Genomic DNA, 14189 nt, shown 5'->3' on the forward strand with positions numbered 1-14189 from the left:
TAAACTAAAATTAATGTGAGCAGAAGAAACGTATTTCATGTTGGATGAAATAAATACCTAAGTTAATACAACTATTTAAACTTCTAAGGGTGTAGTGTTTGGTTTAAAATAGGTCCTATGTTTACTGACTCCAAAATTTATGAATCCTAAAGAAGTCATTTGATTACCTGTAGCAAATTTAAAATGCGTTAGTAATATAAAAACTTTGTATTTTTTACTCACCTTCTTTTGAGGATCGAGGTTCAAGGAAATAGGATGGATATTTGCAATTTTAAATAGTTCTGATCATACTACTACCATCATAGCTTTAAAATATTGTTTACGTGTAGATATTTTACTTTTTAGACACTTAGACTTTCAAATGTAAAAAAATTACTTTAGTTATAAATACATTTAAGCTTTAAAAGAAGAGGGCTTAGTTTTTATTATTTCAGCTGCTGTCTTTGGTAACAGTAATGTTGACCATTGTCCATAATCCCAGATCTTCTTTGGAAAGTATAAATCATACCTTAAACTTGTTCAAGGATTTGGGAAATTATTACATAATTTCTGGGGAACTTTTCCATATTGTTGAGATTATACATATTCTTACTATCAAGGTTTCAGTGACAATGGGTAACTCCTAACAAATACTGATTTTTCAGTAATAAGTTTCAATAAACTGTAAGATACAGAAGGATTGCATTTTGTCTTCCATTTTACCACCTACCTTCTTCTGAGCTTAAAGTATTAATCATAATTTTGTCTCTATTGTGCTATTCTTTGTGATAATTCACATAAGTTAAACTTTTCTGTAGAATAAATGTTCTGAATTTATAAGAATCACAAAACAAGATAAAGTCTTTAAATTTTTATCTTGAAATGTGGGATTTTGCACGGTAAGTTGAGACAGAAACAGTTTTAAACCCTACAAATTTGCTAGAGTGGTTATCTGAGCACAAACACCTGTTTTACAAATTATGGATTTCTGTTCTTTATAAACTCATCTCAAAAGCTCATTTAGAGTTTCTGGTTCTGGAGGAAAATTTAATAAACTTAATAACATTTGCTGCTTAAAAGTTATTCCATGGTCACTGTAGAATATACTTTACTAGGTTCAAAGTGAAATTTTCCTTGAAGCAGATGTCACAACAATTTATTTTTAGTGCTTACTGTTTCCATGAAATAACTACATGCATCTTCTCCTTGCAGGCTTGCCTGGGTTTGATCTACACTGTGTATGTGGACAGTCTGAATGTCTCCTTGGAAAATCTCATTGCAAACCTGTGTGCATGTCTTGTTCCAGCGGCTGGAGGGTCTCAGGTAAATAGAATAAAAAGGGAGATGAAGAGAGCCTGCTTCTTTTTCCCTCCTCTCCAGTTAATTTAATTTATGAAGAAAAGGGGAAAGAAAGAATTCTTTAAATATTTTTGTTTTAAAGAGGATCTTAGTTTAGTTAAGCATTGTCCCTATGGTCTGCCTTCTAAGAGAGACCCAAGATTCCATTCTTTTCTTAGGTCATGAGGTTAATTTTAACGCAGGGTTCACCTTTCACATAGCGTAATTAGAAGTCATATTTTGTGTAACTTGAACTCTAGCTTACACACTCTTGGAAGTACACTTTTTAAGTTGAATTTTAAAATGTGTTCTTTCCACCTTTCTTATTCCTCTACATGGTTATACCTCATTTTATTAACTTAAAAATTTTTTTCAGTGATAAAAAAATTAGGAGATTACATTAAAAGAAAACTGTCAACATAATTCTCTGTAATATTGTAACTACTTCTGGATAGAATAATTCATTTCTTAATTTCCCTGGATAATAGCAGTTGTGCATGGTCTTAAAACCACTGTGTGTGTTGTATGTACTCCTTAACAGAATAGTTTGCAATTAAGAAAGAAGAGGGCTTATTTTTCTCATTTCAGTTTGCTGTCTTTCGTAATAATAATGTTGACCACTGTCCAAAATCACAGATACTCTTTGGAAAGTAGAACCTATACCTTAACATTTCCCAAGGATTTTTGTCATAGGTTGAGTTCATGAGGACATTAAACTCTTTTACTGAAAGAAAACTTTCTCAAAGTGGCATGTTTTTCATCTTCTTTATGTCTTGAAATTTTCATATTCATCTCTGAACTAGGAAAATAGGAACCTCGGCTACTATTACTTAATGTTTCTAGGGAACTTTTGCCTTTTTTTTTTAAGGCTTATTGTTTTTATTTTCACGTTGGTTGAATATAATTTTTGTTTTTTATACACAAGAAAATACTTCATGTACCTCTGAAATGAGACCGGTAGGGAATGTGTCCAGTGCAAACATCCGAGCAGAGCCCTGCCCTGATTGTCATCCCGGCCCAGCGTGGGTGACACTGGGGAAGAGCGGCGGGCCGCCAGGCTCTGCAAGGGCTCCTTTTCTTAAGTCCTAAAATTGATTAGTTGATCACTTATTTTGCTTATTCTTATGTAATATTGACAAAGAGGATAGCCCTCTAAAAATTACATTGTTTCTTCTTAGTCTGAACAGAGATGTTACTTACAATGAAATTGGCTGTTGTTTGGTTTTTGGGGTTTTTTTTTTTCTTGCCTTTGCCTTTTTAACTGTCTGCTGTCTTTCCTAGTATCTTTTGGTTACTGTTAATTTTTTTTTCCCTCCTATTCTCTCCTCCCTCATTCTCCTATTTCTGTTCCAATGGCAAAATATGAAATGTGAGTTTAGTCACGATTGGACCTGAACTTTAATGCAGCCAAATTGTTTTATGAGCCTTTATTATGAGGCAGTTTTTTGTTGATATGATTTTGTTTTATTTTAATTAAAAAAATGCTTTTTCATTGTGGCCACTAGAAATTTTAAAATACACATGTGGTTCATATTATTATGCTTCTTTTATTTTTCTGGTTTTATTGAGATATAACTGGCTTATAAATATTGACTTTTAACATTTTACTATTTTTTAGTTAAGTATTATTATCAGTGATTTGTGTATCTTTTACTAAATTTTCAGTTTTCAGCTATGAATTTTCTTGTACCATATTCATTTGGGCACAAAAGTAACTTGAATGTTTTTGGCTGTATTATTGCCAGTGGCATCTGTTTATTGGATCTTACATGGTCATCATCTGCTCCAAATTTGAACTTTAAAGGGATTTTTTTAATCTCAAGAAAATGTCTGAAAAGAAATTGTTTTCATGTTTGTATGTGTTCTCCCCTCATTCTGCAGAAGCTGTTTTCCTTGGGTGCAGGAGACAGACAGCTGATCCAGACTCCCTTGCATGATAGTCTTCCTGTCACAGGCACTAGTGTCGCTCTCCTGTTCCAGCAGTTAGGTATGTCTTGTTCTCCTATTTTCGGTGTTCTTATAGAAGCCTATGAAAAAAGATTTATTTTAAGGTCGTATCACCTGATATCACTCAGGAAAATAGAAAGCAAACCATTAAATACCTGATATATAAAATATGTAATTATGTGGGTTCTAATCTTAACTAGTGCTTATTCTTTTTCTTTTTTTTTTTTTTTTTTTAATTTTTAACCCAGGCCCCCTTTTGCTCTGGAGTCAATCAGCCTTTTAGAAAGTACACATATTTTCATTCTGCTTTAAAAGATGAATAGGTGTAGTATATTTTGCTTTTCCTTAGATGAACTGCTTTTATAGAAACCTTGTCAGATAGAACTAAAAGTCCCATCCTTTTCATTCTACCATCTGTATTAGGACTTTATCTCTAATTTTCTAGCAATGACTAGGATAAAGAATTAGGAATAGGACACTAGAAAGTGCCTTCTGTACATTGGATAGCTTATACTTCATTAAAGGAGTAATATAACTTAAAAGTAAGGGTGTTTCAGACCAGGGCTGCCAGAGATTGCCACGTACTTTACCTCTTACTTGTCCTTTATATGTACCTATGTATGAGTGTCCCACTCTCTTTGATACTGTCATTGTTTTCCAACTGTGTTTGTCTTTTTCTAGTTGAACTGAAACCTTCCCTTTCCTGGAGCTCCTACTCTACTTCTCCAGAATTCTTAGTTCCTTACACAACAGTTCTACCTTCTTGATTCCCTCCTACCTCATGTTGAATTTTACTCCCTGCTCAACTCTGAAATTTATCACTCTTTTTCATCAGTGTCCCCATCCTTATTCTTCTGCTGTGACTTCAGTCAAATTTAGAAAGCCTTAGAAGAAATTAATGTAAATACAAATAGAGTTTTCTAGTATCCCAGTAAACATAAATGGTGATACCAGTCCCCAAGTAGTAGTTCTTCCCCATTATATCTGCCTCCCCTTCAGAATTTAAACTCTTAAAAATTACGTAGGTCTTCTCTCCCCTTCCTGCCCCCCAGGAAGTTTCTACACATTGAGTCATCTCAACTAAGTTTAATTAAGGCTATTTTCTTTAATGTGTGAAATAGGTACTCTCTTCCTGGTGGCACTTACTTCTCCAAAGAATATCCTGTTGATTAAAACCTCCCTCCACAAACTTTTGGAAATTTTAGGGGTTCAAAGATTATCTTCAGCCTGTCCATGGTCCCTGCTAATCACTGACTTAATTGATTTTAGCCAAGCACTATTCACCTGACCTTTTTCATTTAGAAAGGGCTCTATACCTCTAAAGAGTCAACCAAAGATAAAATTTACCATGAAGAGGAGTAGAAGGATATGACACAAACAAAATTTCACATTCCCAAATGCTATCATTTATCTTATACTTAATGAATGCCTTATAAACCTCTTACGCTTTTGAGTTTTTACAGTGGTTTTAAGGGGAGGGCAGGGATTGTTATTGGCATTAATACCCAGGACCCAGGCGATATTAAACATTCTTAATGCATGACATACATGCATCAGAAGAATTTTTCCTTAAATACCAGTAGCACTCCCACCAAGAAAAACTGCTGTAGATAAACATTTATAAAACCTGGACCTCTCTTCCAGTAATGGTGTCTTATGTAATTCAGACTCGCCCTCTTAACAGTGACTACTAGGAAAGTGATACAAATATAAACAACATCTACTTGAAAGCATCAGAGGTAATAAATAATGATCAAACCACAGTCCAAGAGAAGAAGAAAACCTAGAGAAGTGAGCCAGACATTTGTCACCACTTTTTCCCAAGCACCTCTTGATTTTGGAAGAAGTTACTGAAAAACTGATCAGCACTATTGATATACCTTGGGGAAGAGGAAAATTGGAGTTCAGGTTTTACCAAGGGAGATTCTTATATAAAACTCTTATGCTTTGAGTTGGGACCATGAAGGACTACAACATAGGAGTGGGTAAATCACAAGCAGACAGTCCTCCTGAGGAACTGAAGTACAGGTTGAAGTCATCTCAGTTCTTTGAAGTGGATTGAAATGATCCTTGATGCTTCTCTCTCTAGCCATATAGTAGGAATGAAAGTAAATCCTCTCTGGAGCAAGATAACTACATTCTAAGCCTCCAGTATGTCTACAGATTTAATATGTATGCTCAGCACTCAATCAAAAGCAACCCAGAAACATGGGGACTAAAGTTATCTGAAAATAATATAAAAGAAACCGTAGACAATATAAAAGGTCCACAGGGGCACCAAAAATAGTTATCAGATATTAAAATAGCTGTGCTTAAATAGTGAAGGAGAGAAACAGTCAAGAATGAGAATTTGGGGAGTGCTGTCAGCAAGATGGCAGAATAGGAAGTCCCAATCCTTGTTCTCCTGCAAAAACATCAATTTAACAATGATATACAGACCAGAATACCTTTGTGAGAATTCTAGAAGCCAGTTAAAAAGTTATGGTACTCCAGATGATCACAAGAGCTAAGAACAGCCACATTGAAATGGTAAGAAGAACAAGGTCACTTTACCTGGTCAGCCTCCCCCCAAAGCTAGCACAACTCAGTACTGGGAGAGAATGCCCAGCTTACAGCTTTTCCTTGGAGGAAGGGGAAGGAGAATAGTGAAGTATCCATCCAATGATCTGGATTTATAGAGGGCTGCCCGAGGAACTGGTTTCTGAATTGCCTCATTAAGAGCACTGACAGAATTAACATAGTTTGGATGCCTGAGGGCCACTGAGAGCAAAGAGGAGTGAGGGGTAGCTTGTTGCATTGGGAGATGGCACACCATCCATTGGGAAGGAGCGTTAGCATTCCAACTTTTTCAGAGGACTGCCTGAAGTGGAGGAATTGGAACTTTAGTTCACTGCTAATGGGAATGTGAATGGGAGAGCTACCTTGGAGTAAAGTTTGGCTTTTTAAAAAGGTTAAACCAAATAATCCAGCCATTCCACTCCTAGGCACTTACTTAAGGAAAATGATAGCATTGTCCATAAAAATATTTGTGAATGTTCATACCCATATTTTTATAATAGTGAAAAACTGGAAACAAGCTCAATGTCCATAAACGGTAATGAATAATGGTGATAGTAATGGATAAATAATTTGCAGTATATCCATACAATGGAATACTACTAAGCAATATAAAGAAATGAATTATTGATACATATTACCACATGGATTAATCTGAAAATAATTATGCTCAATGAAAAAAATCAGACAAAAAAGAATACATACTATAAAATTCAGTTTCTCTAAAGTTCTAGGAGAGCTTCAAAAATTACACTAATTGCAACTGGTTGAAACCCAGAAAATATTTTTAAATCCTATTATCATAATAATATTATCATAATAATATTAAAATTAAAAAATTATTACCTCACGTTATGACAGGGAAATGATTTGTTATCTTGAAAACTCATCAATAACAGAAAGGAATCAAGCATTTATTCTGCCTTGCTTGTATGAACTATAGTACAGGGTAACCCAATAGTAGACGAGGGGAATTGTCTGTTCTTAGAAGTATTCTATCAATAAATGAAAAAGAAGTTATTGAAATAGGGCATCATCATTTCACAACCCCCAGTAAATGAAGATCTAAGCATCAAGAACTCTTATCACAAGAAGAAAAATAAGCTGATATTATATGTCTACCTGTATTTTTGCCAGAGAGATTAAATCTGATATTGCTCACAGGAAATACAGAAATGGGGAACACATTGCACTGAGAGACTGCAATTGGCAAAATCTAGGCTCTCAGAAACTATCAGTCAAATGTCCAGGTTCTTTGACAAATAAATTATATTATGAGGAATGGAAAGGAAGGGAGAAGGAACTTCTAGATTAAAAGAGATTTAAAACACATCCCATTTTTAATAGAGTGAGATTGAACTATAGCGTCTAGGGATGCACACTTGGGTGATAAAAATGCCTATAGGAAAAATCAGGAAAATGGTTAATAAAGTCAAGATAATGGTTACTTATGGTAGTAGAGAGGTGGCTGTGATTAGAGGCAAATAGAAGGGGCTTCTAGGGTTGCTGGCAAAGTTCTTTCTTGACCGAGGTAGTGTTTGTAAGATAATTTCTTAAGCCGTTCATTTGATTTGTGTGTTTTCCTGTATTTGTGTTTTATCTTACAATGAAAATGGAAACTTGAATAGCTGTTTAGCTCTTCATATGTATACCTTTTATATTTAAAAAAAGCACAATGTTGACCAAATTGGAGATTTTATCCTCAGATAACAAAAAGTCTAGTGGTAGGCAGGGACCGATGTATTGATTCTCAGATATCTTCAGGGATATGGAAATTCTACTCTGTGTTTTTCCCTTGTTTGTTAACAGGGAGTTTTCCATTATTAGCCTGGGAGTTTCAAGATCTGCCTTGTCTTATTCTTTGCGTCCTCTATATCTGGCATAGTGCCTTGGGCACAGAAAATCTCAATATTTGTTGAATAAATTAATAGCCAGCCATAAAGAAAATGGCAATCATATCTCCTAGGAGAGTTCTTTGTCTGGTTGAAGTGTGCCAGAACACATGATGATTAGCCATTTGAATGTCAAATTTCATTATTTTACTCTCTAGTATTTTGAACTTAATTATCTTTTGCTTACATATTCAAAATTTAATTTTTCAGAGAAAGAATGAGGAAAAGATAAGCAAGGAAAGGAGAAAGAAAGATGCCTCCAAAACAGCATTGTATGCAGAGTTGTAGCTCCCAGAGCATGTGGTACTGATAATTCTGTCTAAAGGCATGCTCTTATCACTGGTCATTTTGGTTGGGCTGTTGTTAAAGGCCAATATTAGACCATTATCAGAGTTCATTACCTGGGTTGGGGGTGGGGAAGTGGTGGTGGATTTTACAAAGTACAGACAGGAAGCAGATGAGACTATAAGATTCTTTTGTAGCCTTGACTAGTTTTCCTGTGAAAGGTCTAAATGTAATGATAACATTTCCTTGGTTCTTTTCTCCAAGGATTGTTTTGATAATGAATTTGTTTTCCACAGTTTCAGAGGTCTCTGTGTTGGCCTGAAATAGTTATGTGGACTTCTGCCATCATCTATCTCATTCCTTATATTTTCTGTTAACCACCTTCGTCTCCAACTTGCCATCTATTTTATTTGTTTGTATCTTTTTGTAGTCTATGTGAATTGTTTTTGTTACCTGAACATTTGTGCTTTAAGTGTGGAAAACTGTGGGGTTTTTTTTTATGTTAATAAGATTGTATTCACAAGAACTGGTTTTTATAGCCCCTCTGATTGTTTAATCTCGTCTATAGCTGTTTAAGTCAGGTATCCCTCCTTGACCCAAATAATTTTGTGAAATTCTCATGACAGTTTTTGTCATATATGTTCACTTATAATTTGGATTTTAACTACATACTAGTTTTAGAATAGTTATTTCCCAGTTTTTGTAGTATACTATTTATTAGACATTTTTAAAGTCACAGACTGAAATAATCTTGGGCCTAGCCATCATTCCTCTGTTTCCATAGTAAAACAAAATTAGTCATGTATCATCTGTGTTTATTGAGATATTATTGACAGATAACATGTAAGTTCAAAGTTTACAGTGTGATGATTTGATGCTTATATATATTGCAAAATATTACCACAATAAGATTAGTTGACACTTGTATCCCTCACGTAACTGTCATTTCTGTGTATGTGCTGATAACATATTAACATCTACTCCCTTCACAGTTTTCAAGTGTATAATATAGTGTTGTTAATTATAGTCACCATGCTGTTCATTAGATCCCCAGAATTTATTCATCTTATACCTGGAATTTATACCATTTGACCAATAGCTTCCCACTTCTGCCACCACGTAGGCCTTGGCAACCACCATTCTACTCTTTATTTCTATGAGTTCAGCTTTTTTAGATTCCATATATAAGTGAGAATATAGTGTATTTCTCTTTCTCTGTCTGGCTTGTTTCACTTAGCATAGTGCAGGCAAGGTCTATCCATGTTGTCATGAAAAGCAGGGTTTCCTTCTTTTTTATGGTTGAATAATATTCCATTGTATTATATATACAATATTTTCTTTTTCTATTCATGTGTTGGTGGACACAGCAGATGAATGTTTCCATATCTTGGCTGTTGTGAATAATGCTACAATGAACACATGAGTGTAGATACCTCTTTAAGATAGTTATTCCATTTCCTTTGGTTATATAGGATTGCTAGACCATATGGTAGTTCTATTTTTCATTTTTTTTGAGGAAACTTCATGACATTTTCCTTCATCCTTGTTCAATTTACATTCCTACCAACAGAGCACAAGAATTCCCTTTCCTCTTTTGATAATACTTATTTAAGCTCGTATAAAATGATATCTCATTGTGGTTTTCATTTGCATTTCCCTGATGATTAGTGAAGTTAAGCATCTTTTGATATACCTTTTGGCATTCATATGTTTTCTTTGGGAAAAATGTTCAAGTCCTTTTCCTACTTTTTACTTTTTTTTTTTTTTTTTGGCTATTGAGTTGTACGAGTTCCTTTTATATTTTAGATGTTAATTTCTTACCAAATAGGTGGTTTGCCTATGTTTTCTCTTATCCCATAGATTTCCTATTCATTTTGTTTATTTTGCTGTTTAGAAACTTTTTAGTTGGTGTAGTCCCACTTGTTTATTTTTGCTTTTGCTGCTTGAGCTTTTGGTGTCACGTACCAAAAAATCATTGGCAAGACCAAGGTCAGGATGCTTTTCCCCTCTTTTCTTCTAATAGTTTTATAGTTTTAGTTCTTACATTTACATATTTAATCCATTTCATTTTTTTTTGAATGGTATGAGATAAGGGTCCAATTTCATTTTTTTGCATGTGACTATCCAATTTTTCCAGCACCATTTATTGAAGAGACTGTCCTTTCCCCAATGAATATTTTTGGCTTCTTTGTCAAATATTAGTTGATAGTGTATGTGTAAGTTTCTTTCTACACTCTCAATTTTATTTAATTGATTTATGTGTCTGTTTGTCTGCCAATACTATACTGTTTTGATTACTGTAGCTTTGTAATAGTTTAAAATCAGGTATTGTGATACTTGCAGCTTTGTTCTTTCTCAGGATTGCTTTGGCTATCCAGGGACTTTGTTTCCAATGAAGTTTAGGATTGATTTTTTTTCTATTTCTATGAAAAATATCATTAGAATTTTTTACCCCCCTCCCGAAGACTTTTTTTTTAAACATTTTTTAATTGAGTTATAGTCATTTTACAATGTTGTGTCAAATTCCAGTGTAGAGCACAACTTTTCAGTTTTACATGAACATACATATGTTCATTGTCACATTTTTTTTTTTGCTGTGAGCTACCACAAGATCTTGTATGTATTTCCCTGTGCTATACAGTATAATTTTGTTTATCTGTTCTGCATATGCCTGTCACTATCTACAAATTTTGAACTCCCAGTCTGTCCCTTCCCACCCCCCGCCCCCTTGGCAACCACAAGTTTGTATTCTGTGTCTATGAATCTGTTTCTGTTTTGTATTTATGTTTCTTTTCTTTTTTTTTTTTTTTTTTAGATTGCACATATGAGCGATCTCATATGGTATTTTTCTCTCTCTTTCTGGCTTACTACTTTACTTAGAGTGACATTCTCCAGGGACATCCATGTTGCTGCAAATGGCGTTATGTTGTCATTTTTATGGCTGAATAGTATTCCATTGTATAAATATACCACCTCTTCTTTATCCAGTCATCTGTTGATGGATATTTAGGCTGTTTCCATGTCTAGGCTATTGTAAATAGTGCTGCTGTGAACGTTGGGGTGCAGGTGTCATTTTGAAGTAGGGTTCCTTATGGATATATGCCCAGGAGTTGGATTCCTGGGTCATATGGTAAGTCGATTCCTACTCTTTTGAGGAATCTCCATAGTGTTTTCCACAGTGGCTGCACCAAACTGCATTCCCACCAGCAATGTAGGAGGGTTCCCCTTTCTCCACAGCCTCTACAGCATTTCTCATTTGTGGACTTTTGAATGATGGCCATTCTGACTGGTGTGAGGTGATACCTCATCATAGTTTTGATTTGCATTTCTCTGATAATTAGTGATACTGAGCATTTTTTCACGTGCCTATTGATTATTTTGTATTTCTTCCTTGGAGAATTGCTTGTTTAGGTCTTCTGCCCATTTTTGGGTTGGGTTGTTAGTTTCTTTCTTATTCAGTCATACGAGCTGCTTATATATTCTGGAGATCAAGCTTTTGTCAGTTTCATTTGCAAAAATTTTCTCCCATTCCATAGGTTGTCGTTTTGTTTTACTTATGTGCACAAGCTTGTAAGTTTCATTAGGTCCCATTTGTTTATTCTTGCTTTTATTTCTATTGCTTGGGTAGACTGTCCTAGGAGAACATTTTTGAGATGTATGTGAGATAATGTTTTGCCTATATTTTCTTCTAGGAAGTTTATTGTATCTTGTCTTATGTTTAAGTCTGATCCATTTTGAGTTTATTTTTGTGTATGGTGTAAGGGAGTGTTCTAGCTTCATTGATTTACTTGCTGCTGTCCAGTTTTCCCAACCCCATTTGCTGAAGAGACTTCTCTAAGACTTTTGATTGCATTGAATCTGTAGGTGGTTTGAGGTACTATGGAGATTTTAACAACATTTAAAAACGTTTAACAATTAACAATTATTAATAATTTTAAGGGAAAATTTTTGACATCCTCTCTTTTTGCCTTCCTCTGGAAAAACTTCTGTCTAATGCTATACAATTATTCTTGAAGTGACATTAACTTTTATAAGAGTATCAAGAATAATTTATGTTCCTAAAATAGGAGAAGAATGCCAGAGGAAAGAGTGAAGGCTTGGGTTGTGCAAAATTGTTCTCTTTAAAGGTAACACATTTAAGAAGAATATATTGATTGGTAAATTTATGAACCACATGATTAATGCATCAATTGTAGAAATTTTTGTTCTTTTTCCTTAAATGATCAATATCTAGTGCCTTGGATCATAATGCTATTTTCATTTGATTTCCTAGCTTTTTCATATAGCACTATTACTTGGTTTAATCTTATTCTCAATTATAATGGGAAAAAATGAAGTGTCATTTTCTTTCTCAAAATATGTAGTTAAAAAGATAGTTGGAGAATTTGTGTGCACAAGGGTTTAGACTAGTTACTATGAATGGCATATTGAGCTCTAGGTAGAAAAGGAGGAAATAGGACTTTTAGTGTTTTATTGTAACTATATTTATAATTAATCATTTTTTGACAGCTTGAATGTTAGGTATTTGTCTTGGGGATTTGAAACAAATTAAATCTTCTCACTATTCTGTTCTGGAGCACTTTTCTGAAGAAAATTATTACCATGTGTACTCTATTCCATGGTTCTAAGGATTTCTAGGAAAGACTTTCAATTTAATTTTTTTGTAGTAAACACCAAAAGAATTAAAAACTAGTGGAAAAACAGATATGTTTTAAAAATTAAAATACAATATAATTAGCACAATAATAGAATGCCAAGAATAATACAGTGTAATTAGTGCAATCCTAGAGCTACCAAGAGCCAACTCTTACTAGCTATAAAAGAGGAAAAAGGACATCCCAGGCAGAAAGAACGTAAGCAGTGGTATAGAGCCATGAAAGGCCTTCATTAAATACTAAGATGTTTGATGAAGCTTGAGTGTTCAGAAGTAGTCAGAATGTTATTAGGAAATTGCTTGCTTTAAAAAAAAATTAAACATTAAATATTTATGCTGATTTTGTAAAGGAAGCCATTTTTAAAATAATAAAGATTGACAGTCATTGACCAATGGGGTACTTGTTGACTAGTGTACTACGCTTGCTAGAATTACACATAAAAAAAGTATGTGTTTGATACATGATATCATTTGAGGATAATTCGGAAGAATCCTGATTAAAAACTCTTCTCCATTTTCCTTTTATGATGTTTAAATGCTATCATTAAATAGCTACCTCTGTCTTTGAACTGAGTTATTTTTTAATGAACGCAAATGCTTTGAGGCAAGATAGCCATTAACTATTATCCTTCATTGTCACAAAGTTCTTGTCTAAAATTTCATTTTGCTCTTTAAGCACTTTAGAGATTAATATTCTTATAAAATGTGATTATTCCAGTAGTTAAGTATGCAGTTTACAAATGGTGGCAGGATGAATTATCCTCTTTTCTATGCTCTGTAGCATTTTGTACAGGTCTATTTTGTTGCATATTAACTATTTGTTTACCAATCTGCCAACTTCACTGAGTTGTGAAGATTACCACATTGCTGAACTCTACTTATAAGCATGTAAAGTGTATTTAATTCATGTCACATTCAAGGGAGTAAGCCCCTGTCTGTAACCACTAAAATATACCTATGTACAGTTGCTGAATTCAGTTACATTTCTTAATTAATTTTTACTTAGAAGATTTCCATTTATAACATCTTTGGAAATAATATACTGAATTTTTAACAAGTATTAAACTTTGCTTCTCGGTGATAGTTACAAAACTAGACTATATTATCTATATAAAGCTTTAGTTAATCTGTGAGGGTAGGAATATTGTTTTTCATTACTGTACTCCTGGTGCCTGGAGCACAGTAGCTATTCAACAACTGTTGATCAAATGAATGAGAAATCTCATTTTTTATGACTTGTATTAAGCCTTGACGACTATTAAAATTTTTTTCCATTGTGGGTTGACAGAACTATAATAAATTGTTTAATGCTTTCTGAAATATAGCCTGTTTTGAAAACCATGGCCTTTAATTCCTCAATTTGCCCATTTGAAAGCTGAGACACAGTGTTCTATTTATGCAACATACATTATTCACAGAAGGGGAAGATTCTGGAGAAAAGTTTTTGGTGTTGTTTTTTCAAAACAGGAAACAAATACATTTGTTAATGTTTGATGCTATGAATTTTAGAACTTTAACCCCTAAAGAAAAGTTAAGAT

General features: G+C 33.9%; 1 protein-coding gene across 4 annotated transcripts in view; it reads left to right on the top strand.

Annotated features, from left to right (window-relative positions):
- SBF2 (SET binding factor 2) overlaps positions 1-14189 on the top strand; it is a 382691-nt gene that overhangs the window by 183577 nt on the left and 184925 nt on the right. For all 4 annotated transcript variants that reach the window (XM_032489038.1, XM_032489035.1, XM_032489037.1 and 1 more), the window contains exons 5-6: positions 1192-1302; positions 3199-3304. In XM_032489038.1, the coding sequence (XP_032344929.1) occupies positions 1192-1302; positions 3199-3304 (217 nt within the window). The remainder of the gene's footprint in view (positions 1-1191; positions 1303-3198; positions 3305-14189) is intronic.

Source organism: Camelus ferus, chromosome 10, assembly GCF_009834535.1.
Source record: "Camelus ferus isolate YT-003-E chromosome 10, BCGSAC_Cfer_1.0, whole genome shotgun sequence".
In the NCBI taxonomy this organism is placed as follows: domain Eukaryota; kingdom Metazoa; phylum Chordata; class Mammalia; order Artiodactyla; family Camelidae; genus Camelus; species Camelus ferus.